General features: G+C 38.7%; 1 protein-coding gene across 2 annotated transcripts in view; it reads right to left on the reverse strand.

The window, feature by feature from the left end:
• Nucleotides 1-389: 389 nt before the first annotated feature.
• Nucleotides 390-15374, reverse strand: part of SLC22A15 (solute carrier family 22 member 15) — an 84909-nt gene continuing 69924 nt past the window's right edge. The window contains exons 9-12 of one of the 2 annotated variants that reach the window (XM_012458878.3): nt 7360-7480; nt 5423-5495; nt 3201-3389; nt 390-2889 (exon numbers count right to left, since the gene is read on the reverse strand). In XM_012458878.3, the coding sequence (XP_012314301.1) occupies nt 2800-2889; nt 3201-3389; nt 5423-5495; nt 7360-7480 (473 nt within the window). In that variant the 3' untranslated portion in view covers nt 390-2799. Of the gene's footprint in view, nt 2890-3200; nt 3390-5418; nt 5496-7359; nt 7481-15374 lie in introns of those variants that run through there. The other variant, XM_064372662.1, reaches the window with a different exon arrangement.

Consider the following 15374-nt stretch of genomic DNA (forward strand, 5'->3'; position numbering starts at 1 on the left):
AGGCTGCCTTTTAATTCTGATATAGTAGTGACAATTATTTCAATATGTACTATAAATTTATATTTATATTTACGAATATAAATCACCTACTAAAAGTATCTTCATCAGTTTGCCCACCATAAAAATTCTGTCCAATTTACGGCCACTTAAGCAGTGTCTCAGAAACTCATTTTCTTCATTTATTTCCCTCATTTTGTTTATTTGCTCATTTTTAAATACTAAAGAATATCTGCATGGCTTGAAAGCAGCCAGATAACAAGTATTGCCTTTAATGGGCTGTGGCTGTAACTCACAAAATCAGAAAATTTCAACATGGTTTCTTTCAAAATATTTGTGTGGTGTAAATATTCTGGACAAGCTGCTAATGAGAACTTTCACCCTCGAAACTCTGTGGTTTCTTATATATCTTATCTTTATTTTTCTAGCTTCACTTTAGGAGAAAAAAAATTAATTTTGAATAGAATAAAAAAACAGAATACTTTTTACAAACCATCTGCACAACCAAAATACATCACCTATCAATGAAAAGTTTTCCAATAATTTAATCAATACAAATATACACACATACACATTCTCTACATCAATAGTCTTCAACAGTATTATCAAAAGGAGAAAATTCTGATTTTATAAAGGCAGTAGAAATAAAAAACAGTAATTATTAAATTTTGCTCAAGGACTATCTAGAAAGAAAATTTAGTGATACATCTGACATAAGCAACTGATGGCCAGCCTCACCTTATTAAGTAACACGTATTCAAGTTGTAGATCTCTCCCCGCTATTTTCTACTCCACAGCTAAGAAACTCAGGGATAGAACTCATTGAACTCTGTTTAGCCAGAGGCAGTGCCACTAAAGAGATGGACTCCCAACTGGTCTTCAAATGGAATATACCCATAACACTGGTTTTCTCTCGATGTTGGACATATGAGTGATACATTTTTAAATTTCTAGTTTCCAAATTTTCTGTAATGGGATATATTACTCTTATAATACAAAGAAAGCTCCAACTAATCAAAAATTATGCATATGTTAGTTCACTGCTTTATCTTAAATTCACAACCACCATTTAAGAAGAACTTTTAAGTGTCTTTGTAAGTTCTTCCTCTCTTCCTATTCTGATGGTGAGAAGGTATTTATTTTCCAGAGAAACTTAAGCAGGATACAACAATTTGGAAGTTTGGGTCATATTTGCCTGGAGTTTGCAAAAAGTATACTGGGAGGAGTTCCACAATCTCCCTGATGGCTAGAAACAGGTCCTTACTGTGTCTAGGTCAATGTTCTGGGCCTAGCAGGGAAAAATAAACAGTTGCGGAGATGGCCTCTGTTTATCAAGAGCCTAATTAATAATCAAGGGCACAAAAGACATAAAAATAACCATTACAAAGGTACATACTGATACAGTGCAAACCAGAAGTCAATGTGCAACAAAACGTATTTGGAGCCAATTGGGGTGATGCTTCCAGCACTTCCAGAAGCAGTCACAGTGACATCTTCTATTTCTCTCTAATCCAATTTCTTTTCCTCCAAGAGGTTAGTAGAAATGGAAATTCTGAAAACACAGAAATTTTCCTCGTTGGGAAAGTGACCTAAATCAATGCTGCCTAAGCTTGTTGACTCCAGGTTTATATTCCTATTTGAGATAGTATTCGAGTTTCATGGGAAAACACATTTTCAGGACATGATTTTAGGAAATCAATTATAATTTTGATTCACTTGAAAGTTGGTAGCACTTAATGAAAAACCAACATTTCCTATGAAATTGCTGAACCTTCCATTCTAATTAAACAGGTGGGGGCTGTCTAATTAGATCTAGGACAAGACATTCTTAAATATTGTTCAAATCCCTCCTGGCACAATACTGAAAGCAAAACAAATAAAATTTATCAAAGATAATTTTATTTTCTCCCGTATTAAAAACTACCTTTTTTTTTCCTCCAGGTACTCAACATGTCACTGTTTAACTGCCCTCTCCTTAAAGCTTTCTCATTTATTAGGCATGATTTCGAAGTACTAGAATCTCAGATGGAAATTTTGCTGGATGTGCGTATTAGTGGGAAAGGAAGAAATCACACAATATAGTATCCAAGGGAGCTGACAGGCAGCCACAGCCACACCACTGACTCTGAGTAAACTGCTTTGGTACATCTGGATTTTCCTAATGAATCATCTGTGGGACTCAAGGCATGAGGAGCCCCAGTCAACCAGCAGGCTGGGTACCAAGCTGAGGACTCACATTTCATCAGCTGAGAAAAAGCTGGAGGGTCTCGGGACACACAGATGACCTCTGGGTGCTTTTCCCTGGACACAAAATTAAAATGCTGATGTTAACCTGTACCAGAATATTCCTGAGGAGCAACTGATAGGGGCAAATGTCCAACATCAGAGTAAAAGATTAAACCTTAAGGATAGCTTATCTTACTCCACCAAAATAGTGAGAAATTTTACATATCTGCCTTTATTTAGATCATGATGAAGGAAAAGCAACATGATGAAACCTCTAGAAACAAATGAGCCTACCACTCTGGAATGTGGGTTTGGGCTGTTCTGCCAGATGTTATGATTCTGAGCAGAACTTAAATTTTAAACAAATTAACAACTATTCTCTCAATGCAGTGATGTTGTCTCTCATGAGATCTCTTCTCCAACTTCTGGGCCTAAAAACATCAGTCCACGTGGTACCATCTATGTACATTCAAGCCAAGCCTCTCTTTTTACAACTCTCTTAAGATTCATGAGAACCTGCCTTAGCCAGAGGCATAAAAGATGATCCTTTGCTTCTTAGCGGGAATCTAGGGCTCTTCACTTGATCATCTGAGTCTCTTCATCTGCATCGTAAAATTCTTCCTCTTCCTCACTTTCGCTCCCTAAAGAGCTCTCCTTGTCCACACACTGAAACAGGAAAGAAGAAAAGGGCAGTGAAATGATGTCATGACATTTCTGAAATGGAAACTACCATCTAGCTATTGAACTGACAAATGTATTTTTATGACATCTATTCCCCCAAGAAATTAGCTCCTAAAGTGTTCTAGGAAAGCTAATGAATCATCGATCATCTTTATTTCTCTGAAAATCAGCCACTATTAGATCCTACCTTTGTTTTCCAGCAGTTTTACTCAGTTCTATTTAATTTAACCCATTCTTTCTTTTTTTCAATAACTGCCAACATCCAAGTGGTATAATGATTAAGAAAAATATCACACCTGTGGAGGGTCCAAGGCCTGTAAAGATAACGCTTCTTCTCCCAGCCTGCGATATGAATACACCTGAAGGTCAGAGAACGTCTCTAGCAGTGGACTGTTAAGGGTTTCTGGCAGTAACAAACTCAGGAGGCCGGAGGTCAGGCCGGTGGCTCCGAAGACAATGAATGGTAAAGACCATTGCACATATTTCTGCGGAGGCAGGGAGTGGAATGAAAACAAACAAAACCAGAGTGTTAGTTTCCTTAGGATGTAAGGCAAACAGTCTCATGACTTGAGAAACTGTCATGTGTACCACCCATGTCATGACCTCCCACTAGACTTCACTATAAACCACTTCTTTCCACATAAATAATTATCCTGGGAAATCAGAGAATCATTCCTTGGGCATGCAGAGCTGAGAGTAAATAAAAGGACAGCACTGGTTTGTGGATCAGAAGCAGCAATTTCATGCCTGGGGTGGGTACTATGGGAGAAGAGGTCAGGCTGCCTCTGAGCAGGCAGGCGTATATGGCCAGAGTTGACAGGACATCATCTCAGTTCAGCTTCCATTCCAGGTGAACAAGCAACTTATAACACAGTGTTCTCCACACACACTTCGCACAGAGGCACCCCAAAAATACTTGCTGATGATGAACTTTAAAGTTCTCAATCCTGGAATTGGCCAAACCATCCCATATACCTTAACACCATAACTGAGAGATCCAGGGATTAAAGGCGTAAAAATTCTTTCAAAAAACCAACCCTACCATAGGCATATGTTTATAAACTTCTTAAATTGAACATGGTAAAGGGCTGGTGATACAAACAATTGTTTCAAAGACCCAAAACATATATTCAGGAAAACGGAAACATTTCATCACAAACAGGTTCAAAGAAAACATGAAAAACAGTTGCTTCCAGGGTGATTCTCTGGGGCTTTTCTGAGCTGATCAACATTCTAGAATTCCTGCTAAGCTTTATGATCTTCTGGTTTAGCCTTCCAAATTCCATGGGTAGGTCCACTACTAATTATAATTTCCCCTCAGACAAATTTTTCCTGATTTTTCAAAGTGAAGAGATAATGGAGAAGGAGGTGGAAAAGGGAGAAGGGGGAGGAGAAGGGAGAGACAGAACAGAGCAGAAGAGGGGGATGAGGAGGAAGAGGACGGAGGAGAATCTCTCATCTCTAGCCAACTACATGCAAACGTATGTCCAGCACTGTGGGCCTGTTGCTGAAACGAGGGGAACACACACTTTCCCTTCTTCTAAACTTATAGGAAGCGACAGAGACACAGTGCTGGGTATTATAAAGTTCTAGGATAGCTATCCGAGGTCAGACATCTTTAACAGTACCTATATTTTGCAGAATAAAACACAGACCTAACATGACTCCTTCATGAGAAGGGTCTTGTGACCTAAAATTAATCATGAGACAATGGAAAGAGATACTCAGAGAAGGGAAATGTACTGCACCTCAGAAAATGAAAAGGTTATAATGGCATTTCAGAGACCTGCCTAAGTAATGAACAGTTGTCCACAGAACAGGTCCACAAGCCCCACACCAAATCTAGTTGCCTTTCAAAAAGTTTTGGCTGGGGAAAGTCACAAATCAAACTAAGGAGAGACTTGCATAGGGGTCCCCTGGGTTCTTTCTCAGATTCTGAGCATTTTAAGATGAAGGATTTTAGGGCTGTCATTTAATCTGTTTCCTTTTCTTTGACTATCAAACTTGGAAAATTTCAAAAAAATATAAACAGATACAGTGCGAGGCATATTTCTGCTCTAATGTTGTTTTCTAAGAGGTGTGTTCTTGGGGAAAGGTATTTAACCTCTTTCTGTAGCACTTCTCATATTTAATACAAGGGTAACAACAATGCCTACCTTTTATGGTCACTATGAGAATTGCATGTGATGATATCTATAAGTGCTCAGCACAGAGCCCAGTACACAGCCGAAGTGTCATACATATTTATCAGTTGACTGACTTTTTTGTGGGGACAGGAATGGGGCACACTGGCATTAGCAGACCCTCTAATGAATCCAGATGAACAAAAAGTCAGACCCATTGGAGGCAAATGAATCCTCGATAAGAGTTCATCTGCCCTGATGGAGTACTATCTAAAAGGGACATTTGTGTCAGCTGATCTTAAATGACATCTGTTCATCACCTCTTTCTACTCAAAAGCATAAGCATTTCCAAAGCAGAGAATCAAGAAAAACAAAACTAGAAGGTACAAACCAACCAGTGAGGGGATGAAGGGAGCAATAATCCCACCAACTCGGGAGAACATGGAACAAGTTCCAAGTCCAACATTCCTGAAAAGCATAAGTAAAAACACATCAGTAAGTTCTAGCGGGGGAATTAAGAGACACTTGCGGGGCAGCAGTGGACCTTGAATAGCATGTCCTGAAGTGGAAGCACAGGATCCTAGAAAGCAGTGAGTTCTAGAGCTGTCTACTAGACCTTCCTGAGATGCTAAGAATGTCCTATAATTACCCAGTCCAATGTGGAAGCCACTAGACGCATGCACTACTGAGTGCTTGAAATGTGGCCGGTGAGGATGAAGAACTGAATGTTTATTTAATTAATTTAATTTACATTTAAATAGCTACTTGAGGCTAGTAACTACCCTACTGGACAGTGCATGCACAGAGGATGATACAGAAATGAGCATTTGAATATTTTTAAATTAAAAGTTCCCATGGATTTTTATGCCTTAGATCTCCTACAGAGAGGCAGGGTTTTATGATCTGAAAAGGTTGCTCATTTATTTAAACTCAACTAATTAACAAAGTGTTAAGCATATACATAGAAATTGACTAAGTGTGTACTGTCAGGAAATCAAGAACACCTTTATGGGGAGTGCAGGCATAAAAAAGGTGGGAAGCAGAGAGGGAGGGAAGGAGGGAGAGAGAATGGTAATTAATGGTTTTGGGTAGAGGGATATAACACTCTGTAATACCAGCTGAAATGTTCATAACACCCACATTTGCACTTCAAATCGTCCCAGTTTGGACAAAATCATCATCCTAGTTTTATAGCCAGTAGCCAGGTAAAGTAGGTTATAGGACCAACTGGGAAATTACTAGCTAACTGCAGACACTCTGATCTCTTACTAGGAAATAATAATTTTAAATTAACAGACAGAAAGAACCATGAGGCTTCTTGCATGGATAAGGGAAGGAGAAGGATAGTTTGGAACGATCCTCTAAAAGATTGGGAAAGGGCTGGCTGAGGGAATACCTGCCCAGGCCACAGAAGCAGTTCTGCAAAGCCTCAGCTGCACCCCCATCCTTCAAATTTGGGTGTGTTTCTTGCTTTTAGACTTATTTTATGAAGGAAAATTTAGGCTGGATATTTATTCTTTTCAATATAAGCAAATCTTATTAAGAACTCAGCTTTAACAATTGCTGTTTAACTCTGATATTCTCTTATTACTACATGAAATTATCTTTCAAAAATGTGTGTATTTTGTGTTAAAATGTAGGCTCTGAAAGAATAAGGAGCTTGCCCCCTTGTCTGTTATGTCTGATGCAGGATGGGTGACTGAATAAATAAAAGCCACCACTGGCTGGGCGCGGTGGCTCATGCCTGTAATCCCAGCACTTTGGGAGGCTGAGGCAGGGGGATCACAAGGTCAGGAGTTCCAGACCAGCCTGGGCAACATGGTGAAACCCTGTCTCTACTAAAAATACAAAAAAAGTTGAGTGTGGTGGCAGGTGCCTGTAATCCTAGCTACTCAGGAAGCGGAGGCAGGAGAATCGTTTGAACCTGTGAAGCAGAGGTTGCAGTGAGCCGAGATCAAGCCGTTGCACTCCAGCATGGGCAACAGGGCGAGACTCCATCTCAAAAAATTAATAAATAAACAAATAAATAAATCCACCAAAATAATAACAGCATCTACGCACTGTTTGGGTGACAGAATATGCCTAGAGTACAGTACTTCTCTTACAACTTACACTAGGGTATTCGGTCCACCATAAAGTGACATGTTCCTAGCTAAGCAGGCAGAGAGCAGCAGTCTGCAAAGGCAGGTTCTCAGCCTCAACTGCTTGCTGAATTACTGCTGCCCCACACTAACTCCAGAAGCAGATGAAATGAGTACCACACCTCTGTTGGTGCAAGAATGGATGACAAAGTGTAGAACGTGTGAAGAGTGCGGCTGTATGAGACACATACCTGATGACTGTAGGGTAAAGCTCAGAGGTGTAGATATAAACAATGTTAAAGGCAGCACTGATGGTCAGCTTCCCCAGCAAGGACAAGGAATGGCTGTTCACCACTGCAAACACACCTGTGTCTGGGGAGGGCAAGAACAGTGCCTGTAAGACCCACAGTTAAAACAATTCCTCTAAATGGCACATTTCATTCTGATGGAGCAGGCAACATTCATGTTGATCTCAAAGAGCAAAGAGGTAGTGTAACCAAATGCACATTCAGAAGGTTTGGTAATCACACAAACACACACAACTATTTTTCAGTGTTTTGGCTGTTTTGGCTCTACCCTTAAAAATTTATATACTGGTGTCATTAAGTGTGATAAACTTTCACTTACTCCTGAATGAGAGTACCCTGAAAACTTATGTACTATCATACAAATTAAAAGTTTCATCTTCCAAAGGTGTAACTGACTCTCCTTTCTTCCCATCTTACTCACATAATCGATGATGTAAAAACAGTGGTCTGCACAACAAGCCCTGAGAAATACATGAGATAGAGGTAAGCTCCAGAAAAGCTCTTATCTGCAATTTGCATTCCCTGGTCTTTCATTGAGAAGGCAAGAAACAATGCCATTCAATTACTACCAGAAGATCAAAGATGCTTTCCCTCTCTCCCTCCCTCCCTTCCTTCTTTCCTTTTGACAGAGTCTTGCTCTTATTGCCCAGGCTGGAGTGCTGTGGTGCGATCTTGTTTCACTGCAACCTCCGCCTCCTGGGCTCAAGCGATTCTCCTGCTGCAGCCTCCTGAGTTGCTGGGACTATGGGCGCCCGCTACTACGCCTGACTAATTTTTGTATTTTTAGTAGAGACAGGGTTTCACCATGTTGGCCAGGCTGGTCTTGATCTCCTGACCTCACGTGATCCACTCGCCTCAACCTTCCAAAGTGCTAAGAGTATAGGTGTGAGCCACTGCACCTGGCCAATGTTCTTTAAAGAACAAGAATCTAAATATAAAACTTCTTTTACTCCTCAATTTCTCACTTGAATTACTAATCGATAGTAATTATAAGTTTCATCTTCCAATAGTAATTATAAGTTTCATTTTTAACATACCATTTTAATGGTATCTTTCAGAACTGTACAGAGGCACTTACATTTCTAACAGGCTAAAGAACTGCCCTCGTTGAAATCTGGATTCCAAGGCTGTGTCACAGAAAGTCTATCTTCTTAATACCCGCAAGATCTAAAGCTAGATGAAGTTTTCCATGATAGGCTCAGAATCGCTCCAGCTGTAGCCCATTTAGGAAGCCTGGCTCCAGTGACATGCCCACAGAGTGCATGCATTAGTCCAACACTCCATCTGATGCTTAAAACATCTCTCATATGTGCCTGCCAACAGAGTCTGCAGTTGCCATCTAAACCAGGGACATTCACTTTTTCCTCAAGATAGCCCATGTCCATTTCAGATAGGTTTGATTATGAGAAAATTACTTCTTACTCTTTTTGGGACTCCTGCCTGTGGGGCTGCTTGGCTGTTGGTCCTGGCAAATGCTCAGGAAGGCTTTGCAGCCATTAGACTGATTCCCTGGATTCTTTATCTGAAAATCAGGTATTATTGGCTGTTACCAATGAATGTTCAAAGTGATGGTCTAGAAAAAAGAGTGATTTAAAAGACATAAATAAAACTAAACTATCTTTTTAAAAAAGGAAATCTCAAAACACTTAGATCTTTCAAATACTGAACTCAAGGAGGCTATAAATTTACTCCAATGGTGCAACCACTAAGGACACCATTCTCAGAATGATTTTTCTGGAAGATTTTCCAGAGACCATTTAGGATCATCAGAAAAAAAAATGTGTTAGTATGATATAGTCACATTTCACTGACCCAAAATAGCAAAAATTCAAATTTGTCATCCACTTCATTCACCATGTGATTCTAAGCAAATTGTTCATTTTGATCGTTCACGTTACAAATCTTTAAGACAGCTACAGGTCTTCTATTATAATAAAAAAATGGGGTAAGAATCACAATACATTTCACTTCCCTTTGGCTTAAAAAAAAAGTATACACACAGAAACCTCTGTCACCATAGTTTCACCTTTTCTAGAATTTCACAATCATGTAATACTGCTTGTACACTTTTGTGTGTGGCTCCTTTCATGTAGCATGATAGGACATAATTCATTTCTTTTTTGTTGTTGACCAATATTCCATTGTGTTGATATGCCACGATTTGTTTATCCATTCATCAGCTGATGGGCATTTGGGTACCTTCCAGTTTGGGGCTATTATTTTAAAAAAGCCACTATGAACATTTGCATCAAAGTCTTTGTGTGGATCTAGGTTTCCACTTATCTTGAGTAAAGTTGGGTCATATAGTAAGTGAATCTTTCACTTTAAAACAAGCTGCTAAACATTTTCCAGAGTGTCTATACCATTTTGTATCTTTACTAGCCGTGTCTATGAGTTACAATTCCTCTTTATCACCAACATTTGCAATCTCTGTAATTTTTGTCATTTTAATCAGTGTGCTGTAGTGTCTCATTGTGGTTTCATTTTTTTTTTTTAAGTTTTCTATAAGTTATTGAGGTACAGGTGGTATTTAGTTACATGAGTAAGTTCTTTAGCGGTGATTTGTGAGATTTTGGTGCACCTATCACCTGAGCAGTATACACTGCACCCTATTTGCAGTCTTTTATTCCTCGCCGCCTCCCATACTTTCCCTCAAGTCCCCAAAGTCCATTGTGTCATTCTTATGCCTTTGCGTCCTCATAGCTTAGCTCCTACATATCAGTGAGAACATACGATGTTTGGTTTTCCATTCCTGAGTTACTTCAATTAGAATAATAGTCTCCAATCACACCCAGGTCGCTGCAAATGCCATTAATTCATTCCTTTTTATGGCTGAGTAGTATTCCATTGTATCTATATACCACAGTTTCTTTGTCCACTCGGTGACTGATGGGCATTTGGGTTGGTTCCATGATTTTGCACTGTGAATCATGCTGCTATAAACATACATATGCAAGTATCTTTTTTGAATAATGACTTTTTTCTTCTGGGTAGACACCCAGTAGTGGGACTGCTGGATCAAATGATAGTTCTACTTTTGGTTCTTTAAGGAATCTTTACACTGTTTTCCATAGTGGCTGTACTAGTTTACATTCCCACCAGCAGTGTAGAAATGTTCTCTGATCACTGCATCCATGCCAACATCTACTGTTTTTTATATTTTTTGATTATTACAGGAGTAAGGTATCACATTGTGGTTTTGATTTGCCTTTCCCTGATCATTAGTGATGTTGAGCATTTTTTCACGTTTTTTGGCCATTTGTATATCTTCTTTTGAGAATTGTCTATTCATGTCCTTAGCCCACTTTTTGATGGGATTGTTTGATTTTTTCTTACTGATATTTGACTTTGCTGTAGATTCTGGATATTAGTCCTCTGTCAGATGTTTAGATTGTAAAGATTTTCTCCCACTCTGTGGGTTGTCTGTTTACTCTGCTGACTGTTCCTTTCACCATGCAAAAGCTCCTTAGTTTAATTAAGTCCCAACTACTTATCTTTGTTTGTATTGCATTTGCTTTTGGGTTATTGGTCATGAAATCCTTGCCTAAGCAAATGTCTAGAAGGGTTTTTCCTGTGTTATCTTCTAGTATTTTAATAGTTTCAGGTCTTAGATTTAAGTCCTTAATCCATCTTCAGTTGATTTTTCTATAAGGTGAGAGATGAGGATCCAATTTCATTCTCTTACATGTGGCCAGCCAATTATCCCAGCAACATTTGTTGAAAAGGGTGTAAGGGTGTCCTTTCCCCACTTTATGTTTTTGTTTGTTTTGTTGAAGATCAGTTGGCTGTAAGTATTTGGGTTTATTTCTGGGTACTCTCTTCTGTTCCACTAGTCTACGTGCCTATATTTATACCACTACCATGCTGTTTTGGTGACTAGGGCCCTACAGTATAGTTTGAAATCAGGTAGTGTGATGCCTCCAGATTTGTTCTTTTTGCTTAGTCTTACTTTGGCTATGTGGGCTTTTTATTGGGTCTGTATGAATTTTAGAATAGTTTTTTCTAATTTTGTAAAGAATAATTGTGGTATTTTGATGGGGATTGCATTAAATTTGTAGATTGCTTTTGGCAGTAGGGTCATTTTCACAATGTTGTTTCTACCCATCCATGAGCATGAGATATGTTTCCATTTGTTTGTGTCATCTATGATGTCTTTCAGCAGTGTTTTGTAGTTTTCCTTGTAGAGGTCTTTTGACTCCTTGGTTAGGTATAGTTCTAAGTATTTTATTTTTCTGGCAGCTATTGTAAAAGAGTTAAGTTCTTGATTTGATTCTCTGCTTGACTGCCATTGGTGTATAAAAGAGCTACTGATTTGTGTACATTAATCTTGTATCCAGAAACTTTGCTGAATTCTTTTATCAGTTCTAGGAGTTTTCTGGAGGAGTCTTCAGGGTTTTTGAGGTAAACAATCATATCATCAGCAAACAGTAACAGTTTGACTTCCTCTTTACCGATTTGGAATCCCTTTATTTCTTTCTCTTGTCTTGATTGCTCTGGCTAGGACTTCCAGTACTACGATGAAGAGGAGTGGTGAGAGTGGGCATCCTTGTCTTGTTCCAGTTCTCAAAGGGAATGCTTTCAACTTTTCCCCATTCAGTATTGTGTTGGCTATGGGTTTGTCATAGATGGCTTTTAATACATTGAGGTATGCCTTTGTATGCTGAGTTATAATCATAAAGCAATGCTGGGCTTTGTCGAATGCTTTTTCTGCATCTATTGAGATGATCATGTGATTTTTTGTTTTTAATTCTGTTTTTGTGGTGTATCACACTGACTTGTGTATGTTAAACCATCCCTGAATCCCTGGTATGAAACCCACTTGATTGTGGTGGGTTATCTTTTTGATATGTTGTTGGATTCAGTTAGCTAGTATTTTGTTTAGGAATTTAGCATCTATGTGCATCAAAGATACCAGTCTGTAGTTTTCTTTTGGTTATATCCTTTCCTGGTGGTGATATGAGGATGATGCTGGCTTCATCGAACAAATTAGGGAAGGTTTTTTCTTTCTCTATCTTGTGGAATAGTGTGAAAAGGATTGGTACCAATTCTTTGAATGTCTAGTAGAATTCTGCTGTGAATCTGTCTGGTCCTGGACTTTTGTTGGTAATTTTTAAATTACCATTTTAATCTCACTGCTTCATATTGGTCTGTTCAAGGTATCTAATTCTTCCTGATTTAAGCTAGGAAGGTTATATTTTTCCAGGAATTTATCCATCTCTTCTAAGTTTTCTAGCTTATGTGTGTAAAGATGTTCATAGTAGTGTGTAAAGGTGTTCATAGTAGCCTTGAATGATCTTTTGTATTTCAGTGATGTCAGTTGTAATATCTCCTGTTTCATTTCTTAATGAGGTTATCTGGATTTTCTCTTTTTTTCTTAGTCTTGCTAATGGTCTACCAACTATATTTACCTTTTCAAAGAACCAGCTTTTTGTTTCATTTATCTTTTGTATTTTGTTTATTTGTTTCATTTCATTTAGTTCTGCTCTGATCTTGGTTATTTTTCTTCTGCTGGGTTTGGGTTTGGTTTGTTCTTGTTTCTCTAGTTTCTTGAGGTATGACCTTAGAATGTCAGTTTGTGCTCTTTCGGTCTCTTTGATGTAGGCATTTAGGACTATGAACTTTCCTCTTAGCACTGCATTTGCTGTGTCCCAGAGGTCTTGATAGGTTGTGTCATTACTGTCATTCAGTTCAAAGAATTTTTAAATTTTCATCTTGATTTTGTTTCTGACCCAATGCTCATTCAGGAGCAGGCTATTTAATTTCCATGTATTTGCATGGCTTTGGAGGTTCCTTTTGGAGTTGATTTCCAGTTTTATTCCACTGTGGTCTGAGAGAGTGCTTGATATAATTTCAATTTTCTTAAATTTATTGAGGTTCGTTTTATGGCCTATCATATGGTCTATCCTGGAGAAAGTTCCATGTTCTGTTGAATAGAATATGTATTCTGCAGGTGTTGGATGAAATGTTCTGAATGTATCTGTTAAGTCCATTTGTTCCAAGGTATATTTTAAATCTACTGTTTCTTTGTTGACTTTCTTTCTTGATGACCCGTCTACTGCTTCAGTGGAGTACTGAAGTCCCCCACTATTATTGTGTTTCTGTCTATCTCATTTCCCAAGTCTATTAGTAATTGTTTTATCAATTTGAGAGCTTCAGTGTTAGGTGCACATATGTTTAGGATTGTGATATTTTCCTGTTGGACAAGGCCTTTTACCATTATATAATGTTCTTTGTCTTTTTTAACTGCTGTTAAAAAACAAACTTTAAAGTTTGTTTTGTCAGATATAAGAATAGCTACCCCTGCTCACTTTTGGATGAAATGCCTTTTTCCACCCCTTTACCTTAAGTTTAAGTGAGTCTTTAATGTGTTAGGTGAGCCTCCTGAAGGTAGCAGATAGTTGCTTGGTGAGTTCTTATCTGCTCATGGTTCTGTATCTTTTAAGTGGAGCATTTAGACCGTTTACATTCAATGTTATGTTAGTATGGACACATGAGGTATACCCTTGCATTCATTGTGCTATTTGTTGCCTGTGTACTCTGCGTTTTTTGTTTTTGCTTTTACTTGTATTTTGTTGTATAGGTCCTGTGTGATTTATGCTTTAAAGAGTTTCTGTTTTGATGTGTTTCCAGGATTTGTTTCAAGATTTAGAGCTCCTTTTAGCAGTTCTTGCAGTGGTGGTTTGGTAGTGGCTGATTCTCTCACCATTTGTTTGTCTGAAAAAGATTATCTTTCCTTCATATATGATGCTTAATTTCACTGGATACAAAATTCTTGGCTGATAATTGTTTTGTTTGAGGAGGCTGAAGAAAGGGTCCTAATCCTTTCTAGCTTACAGTGTTTCTGCTGAGAAATCTGCTGTTACGGGTTACCTACTGCTTCTGTCTCACAGTTTGTAAGATTGTTTCCTTTGTCTTAACTTTAGATAACCTAATGACAATATGCCTAAGTGATCTTTTTGCAATGAATTTCCCAGGTATTCTTTGTACTTCTTGTATTTGGATGTCTAGGTCTCTGGCAAGGCTGGGGATATTTTCCCTCATTAATCCCCCAAATAGGTTTTCCAAACTTTTAGATTTTTCTTCTTCCTCAGGAACACCAATTATTCTTAGGTTTGGTTATTTCACATAATCCCAGACTTCTTGGAGGCTTTGTTCATATTTTCTTATTCTTTTTTCTTTGCCTTTGTTGGATTGGGTTAATTCAAAAACCTTGTCTTAGAGCTCTGAATGTCTTTCTTCTACTTGTTCAATTCTATTGCCGAGACTTTCCAGGGCATTTTGCATTTCTCTAAGTGTGTCCAATGTTTCCTGAAGTTTTGATTGCTTTTTCTTTAAGCTATCTATTTCCTTCAATATTTCTCTCTTCACTTCTTGTAACATTTTTTGGAGTCCCTTGCATTGGGTTTCGCCTTTCTCTGGTGCCTCCCTAATTAATTTAATAACTAACCTCCTGAATTATTTTTCGGGTAAATCAGGGCTTTCTTCTTGGTTTGGATCCATTGCTGGTGAACAGGTGTGATTTTGGGGAGGTGTTAAAGAGCCTTGTTTTACTGTTTTCTTCTCAGAGTTGGTTTTCTGTTTTCTTCTCATTTGGGGAGGCTCTGTCAGAAGGAAGGTCTAGGGCTAAATGCTGCTGTTCAGATTCTTTTGTCTCATGGGTTACTCCCTTGATGTAGTACTCTCCCCCTTTTCCTATGGATGTGGCTTCCTTTGAGATGAACTGCAGTGATTGTTGTCTCTCTTCTGGGTCTAGCCACCCAGCAAGTCTGCCTGGCTCCGGGATGGTACTGGGGGTTATAAGCACCGAGTCCTGTGATGTGAACCATCTATGGGTCTCTCAGTCATGGATACTAGCCAGTTCCAGTGAAGGTGGCAGGGGGCTGCAATGGGTTCCATGAGGAAGGGGAGTGCAATGGGTTCCATGCTTTATTTTTGTGCTGGTTGGCCTCCTGCCAGGA

The sequence above is a fragment of the Aotus nancymaae genome, unplaced genomic scaffold (assembly GCF_030222135.1).
Source record: "Aotus nancymaae isolate 86718 unplaced genomic scaffold, 86718_ANA_hifiasm-v0.15.2.pri h1tg000007l, whole genome shotgun sequence".
Lineage (NCBI taxonomy): Eukaryota > Metazoa > Chordata > Mammalia > Primates > Aotidae > Aotus > Aotus nancymaae.